This window comes from Peromyscus maniculatus, chromosome 19 (assembly GCF_049852395.1).
Source record: "Peromyscus maniculatus bairdii isolate BWxNUB_F1_BW_parent chromosome 19, HU_Pman_BW_mat_3.1, whole genome shotgun sequence".
Taxonomy (NCBI): Eukaryota; Metazoa; Chordata; class Mammalia; order Rodentia; family Cricetidae; genus Peromyscus; species Peromyscus maniculatus.
The window spans coordinates 20314381-20338517 of record NC_134870.1 but is presented as its reverse complement, the minus strand read 5'-3'; the positions used below and the strand labels follow the sequence as shown (position 1 = coordinate 20338517).

The 24137-nt window shown below is 41.9% G+C and overlaps 1 protein-coding gene across 1 annotated transcript in view; it reads right to left on the bottom strand.

The window, feature by feature from the left end:
* Pik3c3 (phosphatidylinositol 3-kinase catalytic subunit type 3) overlaps nucleotides 1-24137 on the bottom strand; it is a 93906-nt gene that overhangs the window by 20307 nt on the left and 49462 nt on the right. Inside the window, exons 14-21 of the mRNA XM_042263721.2 lie at nucleotides 19824-19929; nucleotides 18270-18386; nucleotides 16324-16455; nucleotides 12003-12131; nucleotides 11352-11421; nucleotides 9234-9298; nucleotides 7796-7880; nucleotides 5981-6055 (exon numbers count right to left, since the gene is read on the bottom strand). Coding sequence (XP_042119655.1) covers nucleotides 5981-6055; nucleotides 7796-7880; nucleotides 9234-9298; nucleotides 11352-11421; nucleotides 12003-12131; nucleotides 16324-16455; nucleotides 18270-18386; nucleotides 19824-19929 — 779 coding nt within the window. The remainder of the gene's footprint in view (nucleotides 1-5980; nucleotides 6056-7795; nucleotides 7881-9233; nucleotides 9299-11351; nucleotides 11422-12002; nucleotides 12132-16323; nucleotides 16456-18269; nucleotides 18387-19823; nucleotides 19930-24137) is intronic.

Here is a 24137-nt window from a genome sequence, read left to right as displayed (position 1 = left end):
TAGCTAAAATCAAACATTTAATGGTAGACAATCTCAAAATTATATGCGCTTTGTCCCATACAGCCTGACAGCCCTATTTGCCCATCTTGTGTGGCTGCTGCTTATCCAAATCCTAACTGGTAAGATCCTATAGAATCCTAGCTCTTCGGCTGCCTGCTTATCCAAATCCTAACTGGTAAGATCTCATATAACCCTAGCTCTTTGGCTGCCTGTATATCCAAATTCTAACTTGTAAGATCTCATATAACCCTAGCTCTTTGGCTGCCTGTTTATCCAAATCCTAACTCGTAAGATCCTATAGAATCAATCCCAGCTCTAAAGCTACCCTTCTCACTCTACTCCATAGGTAGCTGAGCTTCTTCTTGTATGCAACCATTTTATCATTTCCCCTTAATTCCTTCATTTCTTTCCTATGTGACTATATCATTCTTGTTGTTTTATCAGTAAACTCAGAAACAAAAACATAGCCCCAAGCTACACCATTATCATGAGACACAGGCTCAGGCCAGCTGCACTCCCAGGGCAGCTGATGTACCAACACCACTGTTTCTTCTTAGGTGGAGTCTCACACACAGTTAAAGCCAAGGAAGCACTTTCGCATTAATGGTTTTCTAAGAAAGGGAAAGATACAGAAATTCAAGTGAGTACAGATGTCCTAATTATCTGCTAATTATTTCCCCTTTAATGTAAGATGAGCTTCCTATGAACAGGAACCAAATTAAACTAATGAAACCACCCGTAACAATGGCAGCATATTTGACTCCACAATCAAGTTCCGCTCCAGGGGGGAGAAAAATCTTAAAAATTATACTATACTCTGAAAAAAGGAAAATTAAACACATTCTACTTGTTTTGAAATATCAAAGTATCCCTTATCTGATAAATAGAAATTATCACACTAAGTCAATCATCAAATTAAATGATTTTCTCATAAGCCATCAAGCTCTTCTTGAAGCATCATTCAAAAAGCAGCAGACAAAAGGAACTGTTAAATATGTTGGCTATTTTCTTATCTCTAAAACTGTGAGTCCAACTAACTTTGTGAGCCACAAGGGTCATTCTTATCTCAGTCAGAATGTAGCTCACCCTTGAGGGGAGCCCACAGTGTTGACAAAACCAGCATACCTGGACCATGCCATCTGCCAGCCTCACACAACAACCAGGACAAGGGTTCTAACCTTACTGTGTCCAGAAAAGGAGACAGACTGGGTAATTAGCCCAGAGGCATCAGAGTTTACTTTAGAGAAAGACACCTTCAATGTTAAGTCAGCCTTTACTCCTCAGAATTTCTAACAAAGTTAAATACACATAGAACTAAAGTGTAATAGGGAAGGTAAGGACAGGAGATGTTCTGAAAAACTGTCCCTTTACGTTAGCAGTGATCAGTGTTAACTGAGCTTTCTGAAAGAAGCCCTGAAGCAGGTCACTCTGAGGATCTGAGACAGACATACAAAGAAACCACTGGCTTCTCAGGAGTGGGTGGGCTGTTTTAGGACCTACAAGTAAGTTCCCATTTGGCCAAGATGGCTAGCATCCAATGTCCACTTTTAAGTTAGTTTATTTACAGACTTATATCATAAGAAATAAACAAGTTCTTCAGTTTTCTTGATTACCTCCTCTCAAATTTCCACAAGTAAAAATAAAAAATAATTCTTTATCAAGAGTTACGATAAATTCAGGCATCATTTCATTTGAATCCTGTGGTGATGTAATGAGACTGGCCTCATAGGCTCATATTTGAATGCTTGGGCTCCAGTCAGTGGAACTATTTGGGAAGGATTAAGAGGTGTGGCCTTGTTGAAGGAGGAGTATCCCTGTGGGTGGGCTTTGAAGTTCAAAAGCCCATGCCAGGCCCAGCCACTATGCCTGCTGCCTGCAGATCAGGATGCAAGTTCTTGGCTCCAGGGCCAGGCCTGCCTGCTGCCACCACACTCCCTGCCCTGATGGTCATGGACTATGTCTCTGAAACTACAGCAAGCCCCAAATAAAATGTTTTCTTTGATGAAAGTTGCTTTGGTCATGGTGTTCTAAAGCAACAGACCAGTAACTAAAACAAGTTCTACTACAACTGATTTCCCTGACTAAGCTATGGTTTCATACTCTGAATAACAAAAATCCCCATTTCGATCTCATGCCAATTTAAATTTGTAGCTTCCTGATTTCTCCAAGATGGTATAACAATTCAGTAACAAGTAAAACATCATTCCAAATCCCTTAAAAAAGAAAAATCTCATTAATTGCCTACAAGGTCTTCTAATAAAGGCCTTCAATTTTATGGTGGATATACAGTGCCCTCTGCTGCTCAACTGAGGAAAGACCTAACAAGCTAAAAGTAAGAACTAAGAAATACCAAGAAATAAAAATTTAGGGAGATCCGTAATTGAGACTCATGGCTTACATTTCAGCACATTACCTGTAAACGTATTTTTAATTATTCATATTCACTGAAGCACCTTGTTTCACACCTGCTTAGAGTTCCTAGCCAGTCCTTTCCCAGCCCATCTATATTCCCTGGGACACCTTCACCTCTCACATCCGGGAACTTCAGAGGTGACAGGAGACCTCTGATTCCTTTGCACAGCCACCACCATCAAAGCAGAGCCTCACTCTGAACTTTGCTGTGCTGGCAAAGAGACTAGAACAGACAGACATTCCACATCAGCTGCTGAGACATGGCAGCTACATAAGAGAACCCCAAGTTCTCAACTTCTAACATGATCTAAGATTTGTGTTCATGGCATAGTGGACCAAAACTAAACAAGGAACAATGATTAAAATGAAGCATTTTAAAATAAAAGAACTAAAATATACTTCCTGCATGAGCCAGCAGTCAAGATTCACTTTGTTAAGACTCAGCCATAGTACTATTTATAGATAACGTAACTGGAAACTGCCTTGAAACATTACCATCTGCCCTCTAAACTGAGAATTTTGAAAGCATTTCTCTGGTATTCTTTTTCTTTTAGATTTTTAAATTTTATTTAATTTTTTAATATTTTTAGACATCTCCCTGTAGAGTAGGCTGGCCTAGAACTTAGTCCGCAATCCAGGCAGACTTGCCTTATAGCGATCCATTGCCTGCCTCAGTCTTCCCAGTGCTCGGCATACAGGTGTGAGTTATCATACCCCAGCCAGACTTATGTTTGCCTATGTTTATTTTTTAATTAATTAATTTCCCTAGTAAAGAAGACTTAAAATGCTTACTGTAGGATATAACTGGATGAATTACTGGGCAGATGAATTTAAATAAACAAACAAATAACCATAGGTGGGCAGTGGTGGCACACGCCTTTAATCTCAGCACTTTTGAGGCAGGCAGATTTCTATAAATTCAAGGCCAACCTGGTCTACAGAGCAAATTCCAAGAGAGCCAAGGCTAAGGCTACACAGAGAAACCCTGTCTCGAAACCCAGCCCCCTTCAAAAGAAAAAACAAAACAAAAGAAAAAACACCTTGCATTTTAGGAAAAAAAAAAAGAATGTTCTTCATGAATATTTCATGGAAGTTTGTTATCTAAAGGCAAACTTGAAGCGCCCTCTGGTGGAAACTGATGTAGGCTTAAAATGTAAAAATTCACAATCTTGATTTCTATAACAGGTCAAAAAAACTGCTATTCCAGTTTATTTCAAGTTTTTTTTCCCCCTCTGAGTTTTCTTCTAGAGGTTTTTAAAGTCTTTTTTTTTCATACAATATATTTTGATCATATTCTTTTCTCTCCCTTCTTAACTTCCTACTCACCCAACTTTCCCATTTCTCTCTCCCACCTCAGCAAGAAAAAGAAAACAACAACAAAAAACATAAAAATCAAGAGATTAAAAAAAAAAGAATACCAATAAGACAAACAAATACCGAAACAAAAAGCACATAAACCCCGGAGAGAAGCAGCATGAGACGGTGCTGGCCAGACAGCTGCTGGGCAGTGTCCAGTACGTCCATGGGTATAAAAGAGCCCAGAGCAGGAGTTGGAGCCCCTGGAGTCTGAGAGAGAGCTCAAGAAGAGACACAAGAGAACGTCTTCCAAATGAGAATGCTCACCAGCACATCATAACACTTTACACACATCCTTCTGCTGAAGTGTTAAACTAGTCAAGAGCCTCTGTCATGACCAGAGAGTGTCCTTTGTCGTGGCTACTACAGAGACTGGTCAAAACAGGAACGTGGGATCCCAGACACAAATTCAATCAAATAAATTTCACATACGATAATTCAAAATGAATATGGAAATAGTATTAGTGAGTGAGTTAACAGGGTTAGAATATTAACAATTGGTCAGATTACATTCAACTATTCTATTAAGTTCTGGCTATCATAATCAGAGAAATGCAGAAAGACAGAAAAACATCTGCTTATGAGAAAAGATGGCTTTAAACAGTAATTTGAAAACCTAGCTTCTGCAAAAAGCTCCAGACACTGGGATTATTTAATTCAAAGAAAGGACTACAGGGAAGAGCAGAGATGATTAGCTATCCATTACCTCCAACCCTGCCTTCCTGAGGCTCTGGAGTCATGGTACTAACTGACAGACAGGCCCCTGTTCTCACAGGTCCTGCACCCTGACTAGGAGATGACTGAGGAGTCCTCAGAAAGTGCCCTGGTTCTAGCAGGTACTTAACAAATCCCTGTTGGAGTAAACAAACACCTTCAACCAACATAAAGAAGACAGAATGAAGTAATAAATATGGAGTGACAGAGGGTAAGGCATGTGCTGCTACTGAGCAAATAATTACAGGTTCACTAAGAACATCCTAACTCAGCTCAGACAATAACCAAAGTCCGCCCTGTAAAGATCTGAGCAAAGACCTGTCCAGGGAGAGGAAACAAGGGCACTTGTCTTGTGGCTGGAGTGATGTGACATGCAGACAGATTTTAGGTTGGTGGCCTCAATAAGGGAGAATGCAGAACTGGCACATTACTGATGGGTCCCGGAGCTGAGGAACAGACTTACGAACAAGGGAGATGGTGATATGAGGCCCGCAGAGACATTAGCGGGCTTCTGGGCCTGGGCTGCTACCTGCTGAAATGGAAGGGGAGGGGAGGAGCAGGGCTGGAGGGAGGCATCACTGGTCCTGTGTGGATTTAGACGTCAAGGAAGCAGCTGAAGGAAAGGAACAGAGGGACGTCTAGAGCTGGAGGTTTACCAACGGTACTTAGAGACCAGGAGGTGGGGTAAGCTGGAATCCCAGGACTGGGAGGCTGAGGAAAAAAAACTGAGAACCAACCAACAAACGGGTTACTAAGTTATCACGAAGACGGGAGGAAGGAATGATCACTCCTTGTGCCTCATGGAGAAAGAAAACCACCAGATGGCTGCTGAAGTGAGGAAACCTATGAGAATAGGTGAGGGAACACTTCAGCTAGACATGCTCAAGAGGAGTCTGGCTGCCGACATACACCGCTTTCTACATTGGCTCTGCATGCAGGATGGGGCTAGAGGGTCACTCACAGGCTCCCTGCTAAAGCACTCTTACTCAGTCTGGGCTTCTCCCTGTGTCCTTCCAATGCCCCGTTTTAAGGGACTTAAGAATCCAGGGCCAGTGAGACGGCTCAACAGCTAAAGGCACTGGACCAACATGGCAGGCAGGGAGAACTGGTTCCTGACGGTTGTCCTCTGACATCCATCCATACACCATGGCACGGGTGCAAGCACATACACATATAGAAATGAAGAAATGCATTACAAATGCTTTAAAGAACCTATACTTTATCGATAAGTATGCAATTTATTTGAAATTGATTCTAGGATAAAAGAAAAATCACCATATACAAAAGTACATCTTCTTTTCTCTCCCTCTCCCTCTCTTTTGTTTTTTGAGACAGGGTTTCTCTGTGTAACAAACAGTCCTGGAACTCACCTTGCAGACTAGGCTAGCATCAAACTCACAGAAATCCGTCTGCCTCTGCCTCTTGAGTGCTGGGACTAAAGGCATGAGACACCACTGCCCGGCTGAAAATCTATCTTCTAAGGTTGCTGACTTGTTACCTGTTTTTGTCAACAGAAGGTTATCCAGGTGCCGGTCTCCAACTCCGAGAATGTAGGTAATCACACAGTAGCCAGCTGAACACAACAGAAGTGGGAAAGACACATTCAGCACCAGGTCACACACTCCACTGACCATAAAAGTAATCTGCACATCTTTAGTTTCTACTTGGCTTTTAACGTCTCCAATTTCCCCACTAACTAAGGAAGCTGCGGCATCCCTGGCCCAGCTAGTCATGATTGCCCTTGAGTACCACTGCCTCTGACCTCCCCACTAACTAAGGAAGCTGTGCTCTCCCTGTCCTGGCTTTGTTATTATCCTGAACACTAGAGATATGAGTGTTTACAACAACAACAAATCTTGCAGAATTTTTGTCAAATGTCAGGTTTTTTTTTTTAAGTCTCAAAAGCTTTGTGAACCTTAAGTGAAGTATCCATTTAGTATTTCTCATTTGAAACAGATATGCTAAAGGTGACAATCTAAATAAACACATATAAGGTAAACTGTCAGTCATTCTATAATCTATAACTAGCTTATTTAGCCAACATTCCAGTGCCAGTATTATCTCATTTTAGTCCCTCCTTTAAAAATCTCTCATAATGTCCCAAATTTCTTGGACGTTTTGTGTTACAACGGGTAAGGTGACCTGCTGACGTCCCACGCAACCCAAGTCAGAAGCTCATTTTTTAATAAAAGGGGACCTGCAGGGCCCTGGCCCTCGTTTTGGGTAACTGTTGCCTTGCTTACTGACCTTGATCTTGATATCCTCCCTATGCTAATTCCCTGCTGGGTTCTACCCTCCTGAATGCTTAAGGGAAGTTCCTGTCTGTGCATCCTGAATAATGGGCATTAACAGCTTAGATACAAGATTGTAAAACATCAGTAGCGAACTTCTGCCCTCCGGGGTCCTCCCATTGTGCTGTAAGCCTGTATTTAAGACCTCCTACCCCCTTCAAGAAATGACATTCAACATTTGAAATTGTGTATATATATATATATATATATATATATATATATATATATATATATATATATACATACATATATATGAATGAATACTTCGAATGTAATCTATGAATACCAAAAATGTGATTAATATCATGAGTGTAATTTAATAAAAAATTTAATTAAAAAATCTGTCATAAAATAATACCTAAAGAAATGAAAACTAGTTTTTATGAATATAAGCTTCATGGTAACTGGTACACATGACAGGAAATGACAAAGAAACCAGAAAGCATGGCCTTCCTGCCTTCCTTCCTTCCTTCCTTCCTTCCTTCCTTCCTTCCTTCCTTCCTTCCTTCCTTCCTTCCTTCCTTCCTTCCTTCCTTCCTTAACATGTGTTAAGTTTGTAAAGTTGCACACAACGTCTTTTCAGACTAACTTCCTTCCTCCCTTCCTTCTTTCTAGGAACATATAACTTCAAAGGCCATGAGAGTCACTCTCCAAACAGAACTGTTAGTTCTGCTTAGCATTAATAAAAATAATTATTTCTGTCTGAGGTTTTCCCCATACTTTACTTAATAATGACTCAAAACAGGGAGACTGTAGCAGGAATTACTAGGTTCTAAGATGGCCAAGCAGCAAACTGAGCGAGGGGAAGCCTGAACCTATTACTATTAACAGCACTCATACTTGGTCACCTCTATCATTTCAAAATCCCAAGGATTTCTTTTACCACCTTCCACCCTTCACTTGTTTTCTGGTGAAACATTTTGATCTTAACATGTTGTAATTATGACTCAATACAGCATCATTAGTATGGCGAGCTTTCTTCACTCACGCATCTATGAAGAAACGTAGCCAGAAACACTCACCACAGCTTTTGACGTAAGTGTCCATGACTTCTGCGCTGATACCATTGGGTCCAGTCTCACTTGGGGCATATTTCCTGAAAAAGTTCTGAAAAGACGTGTGCAACTTTACAAATTTAACACGTGTGAACAGTTAAGGCATTACAAAATCATGACTGATGGCCAAGTGTCAAGTCTAAACTGGGGTCAGAGGACAGTCTGCGGCTGTGTAAGCACAGCAATGGCAGTGTTCTGTAATCCATGCTGGTGCAAGAGCCTGAAGACCTCTGGGTTACTCCCTCCACATGAACAGGTGGACTTGCCCTTTACGGGGAGCCTGAATACAAGAAGTGGAAATCCCACAGCACACATAAGCCACGGATTTCTGTTTTCAGCTTCCAGACACCTCAGGAACCTGCCAAAGGATCTGGACCTGGAGTACAGGAGGGATTCCTACACACCAATCAACAAGCACAGAAATACAGACAAGAGCACGTGATGTGAAGGAGCCCTTCACAGGAAGCCTACCATGTGCACCTTCTAATGCTCAACCTTCTACTCAAGCAAGAAAATGCAAAGGAAAGTGACACTGAGATTCTAAAAGCTAGACACCTGGTCATGAAGAGTGTGCCAGACCTTCCTGATGGAGGCTTGTGTGTGTAAATGGGAATGGAGACAGAAAAGGTGAAAATTACTTTTGAATTCAACTGACTCTGAAAAAAACAATGCCATGAGCTGCTAGGATGGAATCATCGGAGGAAATGTTCACTTGAGAAAACTGTCATCAAAGGCAGCATCCACAACCAACACCTTTACGGACAGGTGACCTGAACACCTCTGGACAATCTGATGGCTAAGGGAACCAAGGCAACCAAGCATACCAGTGCTTGCTATAGTGAAAAGACACACAAGAGGGCCAGATGGAAAAATGGGGGAAATGATGGGGACACGACCTCTTCTAAGGGGATAAAATAAGCATAATTTCCTTGCAAGACGAAGGTGTGTGGTGGTGGTGGTGTTGGAAGGGGTGGGGTGGGGGCGAGAAAAAAAATACCCCAAATTAAAAATTTGCCATAATATGGGCACAACTATACAATGGCTATTTGAAGAAAAATTTTTTGTTTTAAGAACAAAAACTGGAAATAACTAAAATGTTCATCAATTAATGGCTAAATTGCACTTGTTCTATATTTTGGAGCAGAATGCAACTCTAAGTTTTAGTTTGTATAGTATGTTTGGGGAGTGAGCTTTATTTTATCTGTTTATAGATACTGAGCCCAGTTATGTGCCACACACAGCGTAAGGGCTTGAGCATCCAAACAACTAAGAGCATAACTTTCAACAACAACAATTCTTTCTTCTGAGGAGAACTAAGACTCACAGAAAGAAGAGTAAGAAAAGGAGACTTTAATCTTAACAGTCCTTCTTCGTCAGCCGTGAACTTTTCTTAGGATGTCTTTACCTGTATGCTTCCCTCGGTGTCAAGAACTTCGGCAACAGGAACTGACTGGATGAACTGCATGAAGCCTACGTGGAAAGAAACACAGCATGAAGGCATGAAGCGCCACGCTGGGCACACTCCTGCCCTTCAGGAAGGTCTGGTACACGGCATGAAGCCCCATGCTGGGCACACTCCCGCCATCAGGAAGATCTGGTACACGGCATGAGCCCCATGCTGGGCACACTCCTGCCCGTCAGGAAGGTCTGACACACCGTGTTTGTACCATGTAGGTTGGTCAGCCAAAGGAAGCCAAGGCTCTGCTGGGCATACCGTCCCCATTAGTGGACATTCTATTCTGTTCCCAGAGAAAGAAGGACTGTTGCCACAGTGCTAACTTGATGCTGGTCACAGAACTACTAGGTAATTTTTTTCAATTAGTTTGATTCATCTGTACGTTTCCCTAGAAGAATTTCTATCAGTTAACATGAAGAACACAGAGTAATAGACTATATTCCTCAAACCTAGCAACCCTCCATACCTTTAAAACAACAGTACAAATTTAAAAATCACTTTAAATTTGCAGTTCTGTCCACTCACTGCACCTTCTACGATGCCCTGAAAACAGGAGAAAGGGATGTACAAACTCCCTAGATGAGAAAAGAAACTGGAAAGGCAATGGTATGCAAAATGGGGAGAGCAAGAAGAGGACCAGTCAACCTGGTACAAGATCAGTAAACAACAAACACATGGAAACTAAGTGAATGGGGCAAGAAGAAGACCAGTCAACCTGGTACAAGATCAGTAAACAACAAACATGTGGAAAACTAAGTGAATGGGGCAGCAGCATTTCTGGATTCAAGAAACACCATCTGGATTTGGTGGCCCTGACATTCTAACAACTTGTGGACAAAGGATATTCCAGCAGAGTACAGATATGGGGGAAAAAACCTACATTCATTCACTTCAACAAGTATTTACTAGTTTCCTATCATGTAGTATAAACTAGGTCATATGTGGGAAAAAGATGTTTATCCCCAACTACACATACAGTTAGAGCCCAAGTTTTACTGGAATAAATATTATAAACAAAAGGGCACTATGAAGCCGAGGAGGGAGATGTAAGTTACACAAGAATCCAAAGCTACCAGGCGCCGGGGCCGCGTCTTTAAAAGCAGAGCATTAAGAGGTGAAGCTTTGAAGGAAATGATCGTCATATACTGATCACAACACCTTAAAGCCCCGAGATGGAAAGAGCATCAGAGAAACCCAAGTCGTCCACCACAACCGAGACTGTGAAATGGGGGCAGAGACGGCTGCACACAGCTACGGGGCCTGGCAGCAAGGCCCGACTCAGCCAGGTGGCCTCCGCTCTGTCTTGGTCCCAAGAGCCAAGAAAAGCTAGCAATAAACTTATGCGGGGAAGCAAAAAGGCACACAGAAACACAACTGTATTTTCAGAAAGATCACTGAGGAGGAAATGAGAAGAGGACGACATCACCACCAGACGTGGGAGTGGAAATGGAGAGGTGAAACATGTAGGAAGTGCTGATCTCTATAATTCACACTGAGCATCGGCCAGTCTCGCACTATCCAACAGCACAAAGACTTACACGCACACTACGTGTATACACGAAGGTGTACACGTGCAGACATACGTGTATACTGTAAAATGCAGCAGATAACAAATACACTTGTTGAGTGGCTTTTGTAAGCCGAGTGCAGTGCAGGGCCTTTCTGGGCCTCAGAAACTCTCCCGAGGACTATGCAGACAGGTATGAGAAAATACTGTGACCTACAGCCAGTCAGAAGGCAGAGAGATGCGCTATTCCAATGTGAAAAGTAAAAACAGCAGGGAAGGGAAGAGGTGGGGAATGGAAGGAGAGAAGGACGAGGAAATGAAAGAAGTAGGTGAGCATAAAACAAGGAGGAGAGGAACACAGAGAGAAACGGGGAAGAGAAGAAAGAAAAGAAAAGGGCAGAGGGGAGAAGAGAGGAAGATGGGAAGGACAACCCAACATGTCTTCAGGGTTCTGAGTAAGCTAAGTCACTCTCTAACTTTCTTAAGGATTTTCAATTTACAAAGGCAAAGTGTACTGACTGGAAACTGAAGAAAGCGATCGCGATGTAAAATGAACTCACCGTGTTTCGTACTAGTGGCTAATACCTTGTAAGGTGTCAATTTCAGATCCAGATTTTCTTTCCGTAGCAGCTTTGGATTGGAAGATAAAACACATTAAGTGAATGTTAGGCTGGAAACAAGCTCATGAACACGGATCAGCGCACAGGCATACAATGAAGACACAAACAGAAATCTTACAGGCACCACATTACATAACTCTCAGCGTCAAAATGAACTCATTTGCTTGAGTGAGAAGACACATTTCCATGTATTCTGAATATGTCATATACTGTCAATAAACATCACTTTTCTTCTGAATGCTTCACGCTGACCTTCCGGGACACAGTAACATAGAAGACAGAAGCAAAGACAAAGGGGACCCATGTCTCTCTAGAAGCTGGAGACTGGGGTGGCATTCGGCAAAGATCTAGCTCATTAGATGACTAAGTCTGAAACCATGAGAACTTTGGCAAAAACAGTGTATGAACATGTGCAACCCCACTTCCCACGAGAACCTCTCTGAAGTAACGAAAGTAAGTTTGTTCAAAGTAGAGAGTGCTGAGCATCGCAGCATTGTGATCAACGACACACATGCTTCTGTGTCTGTGAACACGGTAAACTGCGGTTTCTAAAACAAGGCACGGTCCCCACCAGCACAGAGTGACGTTCACCTTGTCCATAAGGGAGATGATCTGAAGAATCAGCTGATCTTGACGCAGGTCATCGCCATGCTTGAAAATAACTGGGTATTTGCCTCCGTCCTCTGTCTTAAAGAACAGCTGCGCAGGCATAAGAGCACTCTGCAAAACAAAGACACTGCCTGAAAAATGGGCTGGAAATTAATGAACAAAGATCTACTACATACAGAAGGAAATGCTGCCACTCCGCTACACACACACAGGGGCACAGGGCCTTAGAAAACGAATGGGCTCTCAGAAAGAAATGCAGGGCAATGAACTACAAGCAAGGCAACAGCCAGGAGTCTATGTGGTAGAAAGGTCAGTTTTGGAGTTAGACCAGAATGGACAGGAATGCACACAGGTAGAGGGTGACCCATATGGATTCTTTAAACTGTTCCTCCTCTGGAAACCAAGGAAGGAACGGAGGACACACAGTTCTTCAGTGAAAACCCAGCTTTGTTGTGTGCTTGAAGACCACCTACAAAAATAAGGGGAAAGTCACAAAAAACCACTTTCGGGAAGCTATGTAACAGAAACTCTGGTGGACTAGCAATCTGAACTTCAAATCACCTTCACGTGGGGTATCCTGTTATCAGCCCTGCTGAAATGTCTTTGTACATCAGCTCTAGCTGACTCCATGACAGCCTGAGAGCAAAGGACCCAGAGCCATCTTCCAAAGGAGTGGGCAGAGGAGGGGCAGAGGAGCTCTGTTGTGCTCTTCATGTGCGGATGTAAATCCAAGTTTGAAATGGAAAGAACACATGACACCCACGGCAGGCAGAGGACCTGTACTGCACACGCGGCACCCATCCCAGGGCCTGAGGTAGTCTACGCTACACCAGGATGCAGCTTTGGCTACCAGGATGAGGTCTACAAAATACTAAAAGCCTTGGGAAAAGAAGTTCTTACCCTTTGCAGCTGAAAAGAGTTTATAACAATATAATAGGAATCCTAACACCGCCCCCCCCCACCCAAAATGCAAAAGCCTCAACATAGGCTTAGTACAGGGCCAGTCTAAGGAATATAATCATCACTTTCTAGTTCATGGTATCGATGACCCAAATGATTTGCAGTAGCTGAGAATTACTCTAGTGTTTCGTGTAACAGTCACTACTCATTAGCTTTGAATAGTAACTACCTCAAACCACATGCCTGAGCTACAACTCCTAATTTTCAAGAAAGCCTGTATACATCAGAACAAAGGGGGAGGGGGACCTAACAGGAACTTTCTGATATTTGAATCAGATAGATGTCCTGTGACACTCTACCGGCATTATTCTGTGCACAGAAGACAATATTATAATAGTCTATAACTGAGGAGAACGTGTGTTGGGAATCCATCCAGTATCTGTGGCAAACTCATGCCACCAGCTCCTATTCTGAAGCTCCTGGATTCTTCTACCCTAACCAAAAGAAATCCCAGATACCTTCCTAAGACATTGCTCCTGATTGGTTCTTTGAAAAAAGGGACATTGGGCTTTACCTGCAGGTTTATTCCAAATGAATGTAGTTCACACAGAGACTGTTCACATACTGTTTTCCTGTACTTCACCCCCCCCAGCAGAATGTAAGAATAAAGCTATGTGTGTACCAGTATATCTATACCAGTATTATCCAACAGTAGGTTATAAAATCAGTATTTTTAAGTTGCAGATTGTTAAGTTATTAACAAATTTCAAAACCAATTAAATGAGCTGAGAGAAATATTTAAAACTGAAGGCAATTAAGAGGCCATTGTTGTAGCTCATTGGCAGAGCACTGGCCCACCATGATGTTTAAGACATGGCGAGGAGATGCACATTCAGGAGACTCAAAACTTCAAGGCCACAGTAAAACTCAGATTTAAAAACAAAAACAAAGAAAGAAACAAAACAAAAACTCTTAAAGCATTTTAAAACAATAGATGTTTCCAGTATGGTTATGTTGTATGAGGAAGCTCTTGTGCAGCTGTGTGAGCTCAGCTGGACTGGATGCTCGAACATACTACTAGAGAGCTCGTGCTCTGCCTTAGATAGTCTCATCTATCTTGTTCTAGGAGCTTTTCCTTACTTGATAGGAAAGGATATCAGTGAAGCTTATGGCTGTGAGCTCCATACTGAGAGCTGCTGGTAGCAAACGTCCATGGAGTGCACAGCAGTGACAACTAGAGTTCAGAAGGTCAACCTATCAGAACTGAGGGTTCTGTTAGAGGAAACCATCATGCAAGGAGTTATGGAATTACTGCCTTTGGAATGAACTGGCTGTTGTAAAACTCTTGTGCAATAACAGTCATGATTCTCCCCATTTACCATGCATCTCCATGTTATGTATACATGTAATCTCACGATTGCATCTCAATCGTGGGCACAACTCTCCTTATTCATTTGGGGCAATTGAATAACTGTCCCCAGCTGTGTTTATTTTTTCATTAACATACATCTGGCCAGGGCCATTCTGGGGACAAAAGTATTTCAGCAAAAATACCCTTTTCCAAGGACAAAACTGCACACAGATAAACATGAGCTCATCTCTGTAAGGATTCTGTCCTTAATTACGTCACCAGCCTGCGACAGTGTCCCAGCCTAAAAAGCAGGCAGGCCCTCTGTGTGTCCCTTTTCTCTTTCCACTCTCTCTCCTTCAGTCTGTCCTCTCTCTCTCTCTTTCTCTCTCAATAAAGCTCTAAAAAGGTAACTATGGCTTGTGATTCTTCCAATCAGCACTCTTCTCTACCAGCCAGCCATGAGCAGCACCCATTTAACTAATTATCTCATTCACACATAGAGAAAAGAGCCACTAGCAATTAAATCCTCAACCCCTTACCTTCACCCCGGGTTATTTACACAAGACTCTAACTTAAGAGATTTACTGCTCACATTCCTGGGATGATGTTTTAGCCATTTGCCAGTTACTGAGTTAAGGTAATTACTTCCCACTGACCCAAGGAGACTGCTGTCAAGGCCAGGCAAGCTTCTATTCTTGTGCAAATTAAGTTTTAATTCCTCCTCAGCCAGGTGCTATTCCTAGATGCCCTAACTGATCTTAGCCTTTAGTTGACCCTACCAGAGAACTCCCTTTTTGGAGGGTTGTAATTGGAAGCTGACATTTTTTTGCTTTATGTGTGGATCCTTATCACCTCTAACCCTGAAAACTTCAAGCCTCGCACTGCTTTGCCAAAGAATTACTGCATGTTTATATATGCTGGTTCTCAGAGAGCACTGGGGGAATGGATTGAGAAGAACAAAGATGAGGACGGAGACGGATAGAACTAGACAGACATGAGAGAACAGCAGAAGGAATTGAGAGCAGGAGGGACTGAGAAGTGTGAGATCAGAAAAGAAACTGTGTAGATAGAACTGACTTAGAAGAATAAAGTGAATGGACTCACGAACTCGGTGTGTTTAGACTCAATGAATATCCCTCACATAGCATCCTTAGCTGCTTGTAGCATCTGTTTTGGACCCTGGTAGAAATCTCCTCAAGGCAGGCATTTAGGGGGAATTTGTTACTCCTAGAATCACAAAACTTTACCCACAGTGCCTCCCAGATGATACCAGGTGCATGACACCTGATAATCTGATTCAAGTTCTACCTGTACAGTCAGTAGCCAGTGAAGAGAACATTTGGCACACTGCTAAGAATAAAGACAACTGCTACTTAAAAATGTAACCAAAGAAATATAAAGTACACAGGAATGAGGACTGTGCTAAGTTTAAAAAAAATGGTAAATGGGCCTGATATCCATTTGAACTCATGAACTGATATCCATTTGAACTCATGAACTGAATATATAATGTAAGCCTTGAAATTTGCCCTTAAAAACTACCCTATATAAATAATAACTGTGGCTCTGACTACTATTCAAAGAAGTAAACATTAAAAAGTAAAGTTTCAGAGACAAAAATGACATATTTTCATTAGAAACATCTCTATAATTATAACACAAAAGATCTTAAAATACAATAATAACAGGCCAGAAAGGTAGTTCAGTAGTTAAGAACACTTGGTGTTTTTGCAGAGGGCCCAGCCCCCACAAGGTGGTTCACGACCATCTGCAACTCAAGTTCCAGAGGATCCAATACCCTCTTCTGATCTGAGGGCGCCAGGCACACAGGCAGTACACGCATACATACATGCAGGCGTAATGCTCATATAAATAAAATGAATCCAATCACAATACTATGAATAACAAAACATTCAAATGAAAAATAATGAAGCAGCCTCTTTTAATCTAACATTTACCAAGTGAAATGCGGTTCTTCCCTGAAATGTTTTCACTTTCCAAGGTGCCGATTCTGCTCGGGTTCTAAACACAGTGACAACCCATCAGACTTACCTTAAACAGTGTGGCTGTCTCTGGTATGATTCCTCTTATTTTCACCTGTGGCTCTAACGGCAATGGGATCAGCTCCACATCTGACAAATTCATTTTTTCATTATCTCCAAGCAATGCTTGAAGCCTCTCATTCTAGAACAAATTATAAAGGAGTAATGAAAAAATAGTTCACAAGCACACAATAAAGGCCTAAAACTGATTCTAGTAACATTATTTGCAAAGCACATAAAAGTATCTGAAAACTACAGCAACAAAGGCCTTCCCTCAACCCAAGCGGCAACCAAGGGCTGTACTGATAAACCACAGTGTTTTGGGAGTCACTTGGACAACCCTCAACCTTTCACAAACAAGGCAGTTTCTCGTTCCTGGCACTGGAGTTTTTTAGTCTATGGAACTTGGAGGGAGCACTGTCAATCCAAGTTATTTAATTTCCTTTAAGACACACACATACACGTGTATGAGTATGTTTATGCAAATATGTGTATGCACATTACACATGACATATATATATAACACTTTAGGTATATATAAAAGAATAGGATTCCTTGAGGCTTTATCAAGTAAAGCTGTAAAGTACTTCAAGCATGATACATGCACCAGAGGAAGAAGTCCTAGAACCACTAGGAACTAGATGGTCAAAGAAGAGTACTTAGGAACTACCAAACATAAAATGACTTCCCTTCAGCAATACTCCACTGCCTCTAAAGTTAAATCAATTCTTCACTGGCACAGATCTATTTATGCATCTCAGTAAAGGTCATGAACAAGACTCCTTCACAAAATGGCGACTGCTCACATGAAATCCAAATCCTGCCATCACTTTCCTGCCTCCTCAGGTTTCACCCCTCACAATCTCATCAGACTAAGCAGATGCTGCTGCGAAGACCAAAGGTCCAAGCTGTATATACACCCACTGCTGGGGAGATGCTAGGGATTGCTTCTCACTCGGGGACAGTGGAGCCTGTGGTGGTGGACAAACGGCATTAGGGATCTCTTTATTGGATCATGGTCTATGATTCTTCTGAATAATGCCAACTGGATAAAAACATGTTTCTGTTCAGCCAATTTTCTTCTCTCGTCAGGGAAACAATTGTTCTGATCATCTGTTAAATTTAATTTTCTCTTGCCTTTTAAGTTTTGACTCGATTCTTTAACTTTTCCCTCATATATCTATATACTTCAGGTGGGTTGTAGTGTTTGACAAAGGCCACCAAGAAACATCTGCCTGTCATCTTACAGGATTAGGAGAAAGGAAGACGCCATGTGAGTCCTTCGTCATCAAAGTTATGGCCCAGAAAAAACCCAGTGTTCGCAGAGGAGATACCTAGTTATTCTGTTGATCATGTAGAAGTTTTCCACTTAAGAGAAAGACGTCTGCTACCAGAACAGACATAATGGTCACGCTGGCTCTGCAATCTACGCTGGCCCTTTGTTTTCTCAAAATTTTGATGTAAGTGATCTAAACAACAAAGGTTGGTTCTAAGATGAGAGAAAGTAATGCATTATAGGTGAAACTATGCTTGGGGATAAATAGTTCCCAAACTTACTAGTTGTGTGACACTGGAACACTGATCCCTTAATCCTCTAAACCTGCCATTCCTCACAGCTAGGAAACCCCACCACCTTACATGAACATATGATGACCTACACAACAAGATCCCAATGGCACCAGTGCCTTGGGCTCCTGGGACTCTAATTACCCAGAAGAAGTTCACATAAAGCCCGGCATAGTGGTGCATATCTTTAAACTAGCACTCAGGAGGCTGAGGGAGGAGGATGAATTCAAGGCTTGTCTAGGCTACAAAGCAAGTAAACTATCTCTAAAAATGAAGCAAACAATGTAAGTTTGTACACTACTCCAACCCAACAAGACAAGAGTCAACACTCAGGATTTTAGGATGTGGAGCCACTTTTAGCCATAAACAGGAAGCAACCCCGTGGCTCACCTTTTTCTTGCGGTTTCCACTTTCCCTCTGGACTGCCTTCATCAGATGCACCAGGCGGTCTACAAAGGTCTGCTGCGCTGCCAGCAGGGAGCGCATGACTCTGACGGACTTGTCACCCTGAGTGAGCAAAACAGTGTGATCATTCCCTTCCCCTTCTAAAGCTATGAACTTCAAAACAAAGTGAGACTGGAACAGACTAATTATTTTGATTCAGAAGTAATGAGAAACCTGCTGTCTGGGGGAAACACCACCAACTGGTTAGGGCAGAAAATTCCCTGAGTCCTGAGCAATCATTACTCAATCCATAATACAAAGACCACATGACAGGACAGGATTTATCCATCCTAAAATGCTTCTACTTACTGAGTTAATAAAATCCCGATTCCAAAGAAGCTTTAAGAAGAAATCTCTTTGAAAAAGACAAGCCAGGTGGTGGTGGTACATACCTTTAATCCCAGCACTCGGGAGGCAGAGCCAGGCGGATCTCTGTGAGTTCGAGGCCATCTCTGTGGTCTACAGAGTGAGATCCAGGAGAGGCACCAAAACTACACAGAGAAGCCCTGTCTTGAAAAACCAAAAAACAAAACAAAACAAAAAACCCACACAGGATGTTTAGGCTCAGGGAAAGAGCAAGGCTGTGATGAGGTGAAATCGAAAGCTCACCTCTTCAGTGAGCTTGACACGGCTCTGAGAGCTGGACACAGCTTAGTCTAAAAGTATCCGACAAGCTGTAGTTTAGCTTCTCAAGAACCTGAGACAGGAAACAGCAGACACAGTAAAAAGCTGCCAGGAAACATTTCAGCAGCAGAGCTGGAGAGTTCCATGTCAGCGGCTTTTCTTTGCCCTTGTGCCCTCTGCTGGCCAGACCTGGACACTGCTTCTTTAAAGAAGCAAAAGCAGCAGAAAATGGCCCTGGAAGATGCTGCTGAAGTCAGGTAAAATATCTACAGAAGAACTACTACGACTACTGAGTCTAGAAGAGAAAAGAGGACAAAAACATAAAATTATAAGAGCAGGGCTTTGCTCATTGTTTGGTCCATGTAAGGTTTATTTAATAAAGATCAAAAACCTGGTGTAAGGGTCAGAGTGAAAATATTAGTCTTGTCTAGTTTCCTATCCAATGATTCGCCCATTCGTGTCAAACCAAAGCAGCCACACACACTAGAAAATGAATAACTATGTCCCAGCCATTTGTTTACAAACACTGAACTTGGGATTTCAAATAATCTTCATCTACCACAAATATTAATCTCCTTTACTTAAAAAAAAAAAAGATTTATTTTTATTTGGCTGGGTGTTTTGCCTGCGTGTAAATCTGTGTATAACAGGCATGCCTGGTGCCCTCAAGAGGCCAGAAGAGGGTATGATGTCAGATCCCCTATAACTGGGGTTATGGGTGGTTTTGAGTTGCCATGGAGATGCTGAGAATTGAACCCAGGGCCTCTGGAAGAGCAGTCAGTGCTCTTCACCACTGAGCTATCTCCCTAGTCCCCTCGTTTACTTTTTTCTCAGTTCACAAGGTTACTAGCCAGCCCAGTTGCAGCCCCTGAGTACCTTCAACAGGGCTTGGCTGAATCTCCTCATTACATTCAGGTACATCTCATGAGTCTTTGGATCTCTCTGCTGTGTGTCCTGATCTTCACACTCCACGATCACATACCTTCAAAACACATTGAAGATGCTCATAGGATGAGAAATGAAACTCACATTTATCTAGTAAATACTTATATCATTTCATAAACGAGACTAAAACATGGTTATAAGAGTTAAGCGGGAGTAACGTTTTTCATTCCCATCCCTTTAGAAGTGAACACTAAGCAACAATATAAGCGGCCATCAATCATAATCATCAACAAGGCCACCATCAACTATACTATGCCTCATGATTCCTATGTGTTATCATGGAAACACACTCCACTATGTTATGAAATACCTGGACTACTACTAAGGCCTTCCTCTGTCAATGAAGCTTGCACATCCACCAAGTAGCTGTACAATAAAGACATTACTTCCCCATCTCATACTTGGCACAGCAAAAGGTGTGTCTTACTCTGAAAACCCCTCTGGAGCTACCTTTTTCTCTGACATATTTTCACAAGATGACTAAAAGTTTGAATTGATTTTTCTCTCTCCAATCCAATTCCCCCATTTTTCAAAAACTCTACAAAATCTACAACTTTTCTATTATAAAACTTGTTTTAGACAGTTAATGCCGAACTTGTTTTCCTAATTCTAAACTTCTTGTATGATTATAAAAGTCACACATCGGCTGGAGAGATGGCTCAGAGGTTAAGAACACTGACTGCTCTTTCAGAGGTCCTGAGTTCAATTCCCAGCAACCACATGGTGGCTCACAACCATCTGTAATGAGATCTGGTGCCCTCTTCTGGCCTGCAGACACACATGTAGACAGAACATTGTATGCATAATAAATAAATAAATCTTTAAAAAAAAAAAAAGAAAAGTCACACATACATAAATAAGCTAAGTGAGAGATAATTTAATAAATGTTTTAAAATGTTCTGATGGGAACAAACCATAATGTATAACATAGGTGCAGAAAGTTAGAAAGCAGAACCTTATGGCGCTTAATATATCTTATAATCTATACTGTTTAAATAACAATGCTAAATTGTAAAGCAGCTTTAAATCACTTTCAGCGGGCCATGATAAACACACATTTAGACTGACTTACTTGCCTTGTCAACTCTGAAATGTGGAGAGAGCAGGGGGTGATGGAGCAAGTCTAATTCTAGCACTTGAGAAGCCGAGTTATTAGTGCTGGGCGGGGTTACATGAGATCATGACTCGAAACAGTGAGAACAGGGAGACTACATGTATTTCTCAGGCTGGTACATCTGGTTGATTCAGGAGATAGCTGTCAAGTCAGAATCCATGTATTTATCTTCATTCTCCTGCCTCCATCCTGTGCGTGCGTGCGTGCGCAAGTATGTTCAGGGGCACATGTATGTATTAGTAGACATGCATGTGTAAATATATGTACTCCTGCCTATGGAGGTCAGAGGTTGACTCCACTGTTTTCCTCAAGAGAGGATTTCTCACTGAATCTGGAGCTCGCCAATCTGTTAGGCAAACTGGCTCCTGAATGCTGGGCCTTAGTCTCTTGTCACCCTAGGAAGGCAATGACAAGTGCCCTCTACTCGCCTGGCTTTCTATGTGTACTTTGGAAGCAAACTTATGCTTGAACAGCAAATACACTGCCCTAAAGCATCTCTCTACAGCCCTGGCTTTCTATTCAGCTAAGTCACTCAATTCTACTCCAACTTCAAAATCTACAAGAAACTTACAAATCCCTTAATTGATAACATTTGCCAAATGTCAAGTCACAGACACACACTGTTGTCCCCCTATACTGTTATTTGAAAAATACATGCAGCCATCTAGAGGGTAACTGCCTAAGACTAGAGAGCTCATGTATCTTGTTCTCCACTACACCCCTGCAGGCCCATGCCTTGTAGTAGAAGACAATCTTCATTGCTGAATGACTCGGATGCCATGGATTCAGATAAAAATCTCAACATTGGTAACTATACAATATAAATTTATATATCTTTTGTTCATATAAGGTATAATTTCCATCTTATTATATTACCTGGTTTCATATTCATCTAGTGATTTTCAAGCACTAGAACTTTAAGAAAAGATACCGCAGTATTTTTAAACTAAATATGTAAAATTGAACTTACCAAACTAACCGGAATCTTCCTTCTTTAACTACTGAATACCCTATCAATAAATCCCCCATGCTTTTAAGATGAATTTTTTTTTTCACGTAGTAAATAAAATTAATGAAGACTTTTCTCAAAAGTCAAGCAGGAAACATGTCCCAAACACATGAATAAAAGGGGATGAGATATAACACAGCCAAATTAGAGAATACAAGCCCTGGTTAACACTTGCGCTGCCTGTGTTTGGCGCTGGTCCACAAGTCCAGAGGCATGTTCACATTGTGGTCCTCTTCCGACCCCTAACATACCTGTGCTGAGTTACTCCATGCAGCCTGCCAACTGCTTCCATTAAGTGCTTACGATGCCTCTGCACCAGCCAGCCCAGCCCTACCAGGAATTCCAAATTAATACCACATTTCTTCAACTCTAACAAGAAAATTCTTATTCCTCAACTTAACCACCTTCACATTTTCTTTTAAACACCATAATTATGTCCTCCCTACAAGAGCAGAAGCATCAGCATTCCCCTTTAAAACAGACTGTGTTTACCTGAGCTTGACTTGTCCATCCCATCACCCAGATATGAACTCATACTCCAGGCAGGTCAGTCTTCTCTGATGCTGCTAAACATCAACTCTCTGATTCAGCACATATGGCAGCATCTGCCAAACACACCTTCCTCCCCGTCTCCCCATCTCCCTATACTCTATTATAGAGTCACAGCTATAGCCCGTCTCTCTTCAAAGTCTATGCACCTTGCTTCTGGACTTCCTTTATAAACGGACTCTTTGACACGACATGTCCTGACCACAGCTCCTTGTCTGTCACTGCTCCACATGGTTAACTCTCAGCACCTTCCTAGGTTGTAAAGGCACTGAGGTGAGTGCCTTACCTCAAATGTTCTCATCTGACATGTTCTTATAGACAGATAACTGTTTAAAGGATGGAGGTAAGAGTTGTCCTCTCTCCTCTTCTCAGAGCGAAGCTATACCACAAGCACAGATGTTCTTGAGGTCTGGCGTTTCCAGGAAAGTGCTGCGAGGAGTTAAAGCATGACCCTAGACACACTATATCATTCTCAACGAGAGTCGTAAACTAAAAATGAATAAAAGCATGAAGGACTAGAGGTGCTTTATAGAACATCTACAGCACCACTAGACACAAGACTCTCTTTAGATTAAAATCCATTCCAATTTGCCAGGTATTGAGATGCACACCTATAATCCTATCACTTGGGAGGCTGAGGCAGGAGCAACTTGATTTCTAGACCAGCAGATTATGAAACAAGATCTTGTTTCAAGAAACCATGAAAACCACAATAATAAATCAGAGTAAATTCAAACTTCAGTGCTTCATACTGCCCACATCTCAGGTGCTCAGAGGGCAGATGAACAGCTCTGAGGATCATTTATCAAGAGAGAGGGTTTAGAGGATTCAGCCAGGACTCAAACAAGATAAACTCCTATTTTTTATTATGGTATTTCAGAATGTGTGGTCACCTGAGGACCACCCATAAGAATGTCAGAACAAGAGTATTTGCAAACTCCAAAATCATCAATGGGATCTCACCAAATCTGAGCCTGGCTGCTTAAACTCACTGACGGCTCCCACCACCATTATAATTTCATTTCTTTTCCTATGTACTTAAGTAGCAAACTCATCCACAAACCAACATGACCATGTCCAAAGGCCTCACCACTAAGTTCACTACCCGCTAACTACAGCGTAAACGGCTACAACAGTTTCCAGAACTTGAAGGTGCATGCTGATCTCCATAATTAAACATCTTGCTAGTACTGCATGTCAGGGTTCTGCTAAAAAAGAAATGAGTCATCTAAAATACAAATGAGCATCAGCTCCACAGACAGATGAGGACCAAAAGTCCCAGAGTCTAATCATTTCACAACTTGCTGTTGATACCTATCAACTAGATTCTACAGAGCCCTGCATGGCATTTCCTGGAAAGCTGTCATCTAAATGGGAAAAGTGACAATCTGTCCAGGTACTCAACATAAGATGACATCAGCAGGTTCCCTCTTCCCTGACAATTTCGTTTTGTGGAGTAAGTAACTTTCACTACTTTCAAAGGTCTTAGAAGTCAGAGAAAACATGTCCCAGCATCCAAAGTTGACTTTCCTTTCAACACACCTCAATGACTATAAAAATAAAAAACTGCAAG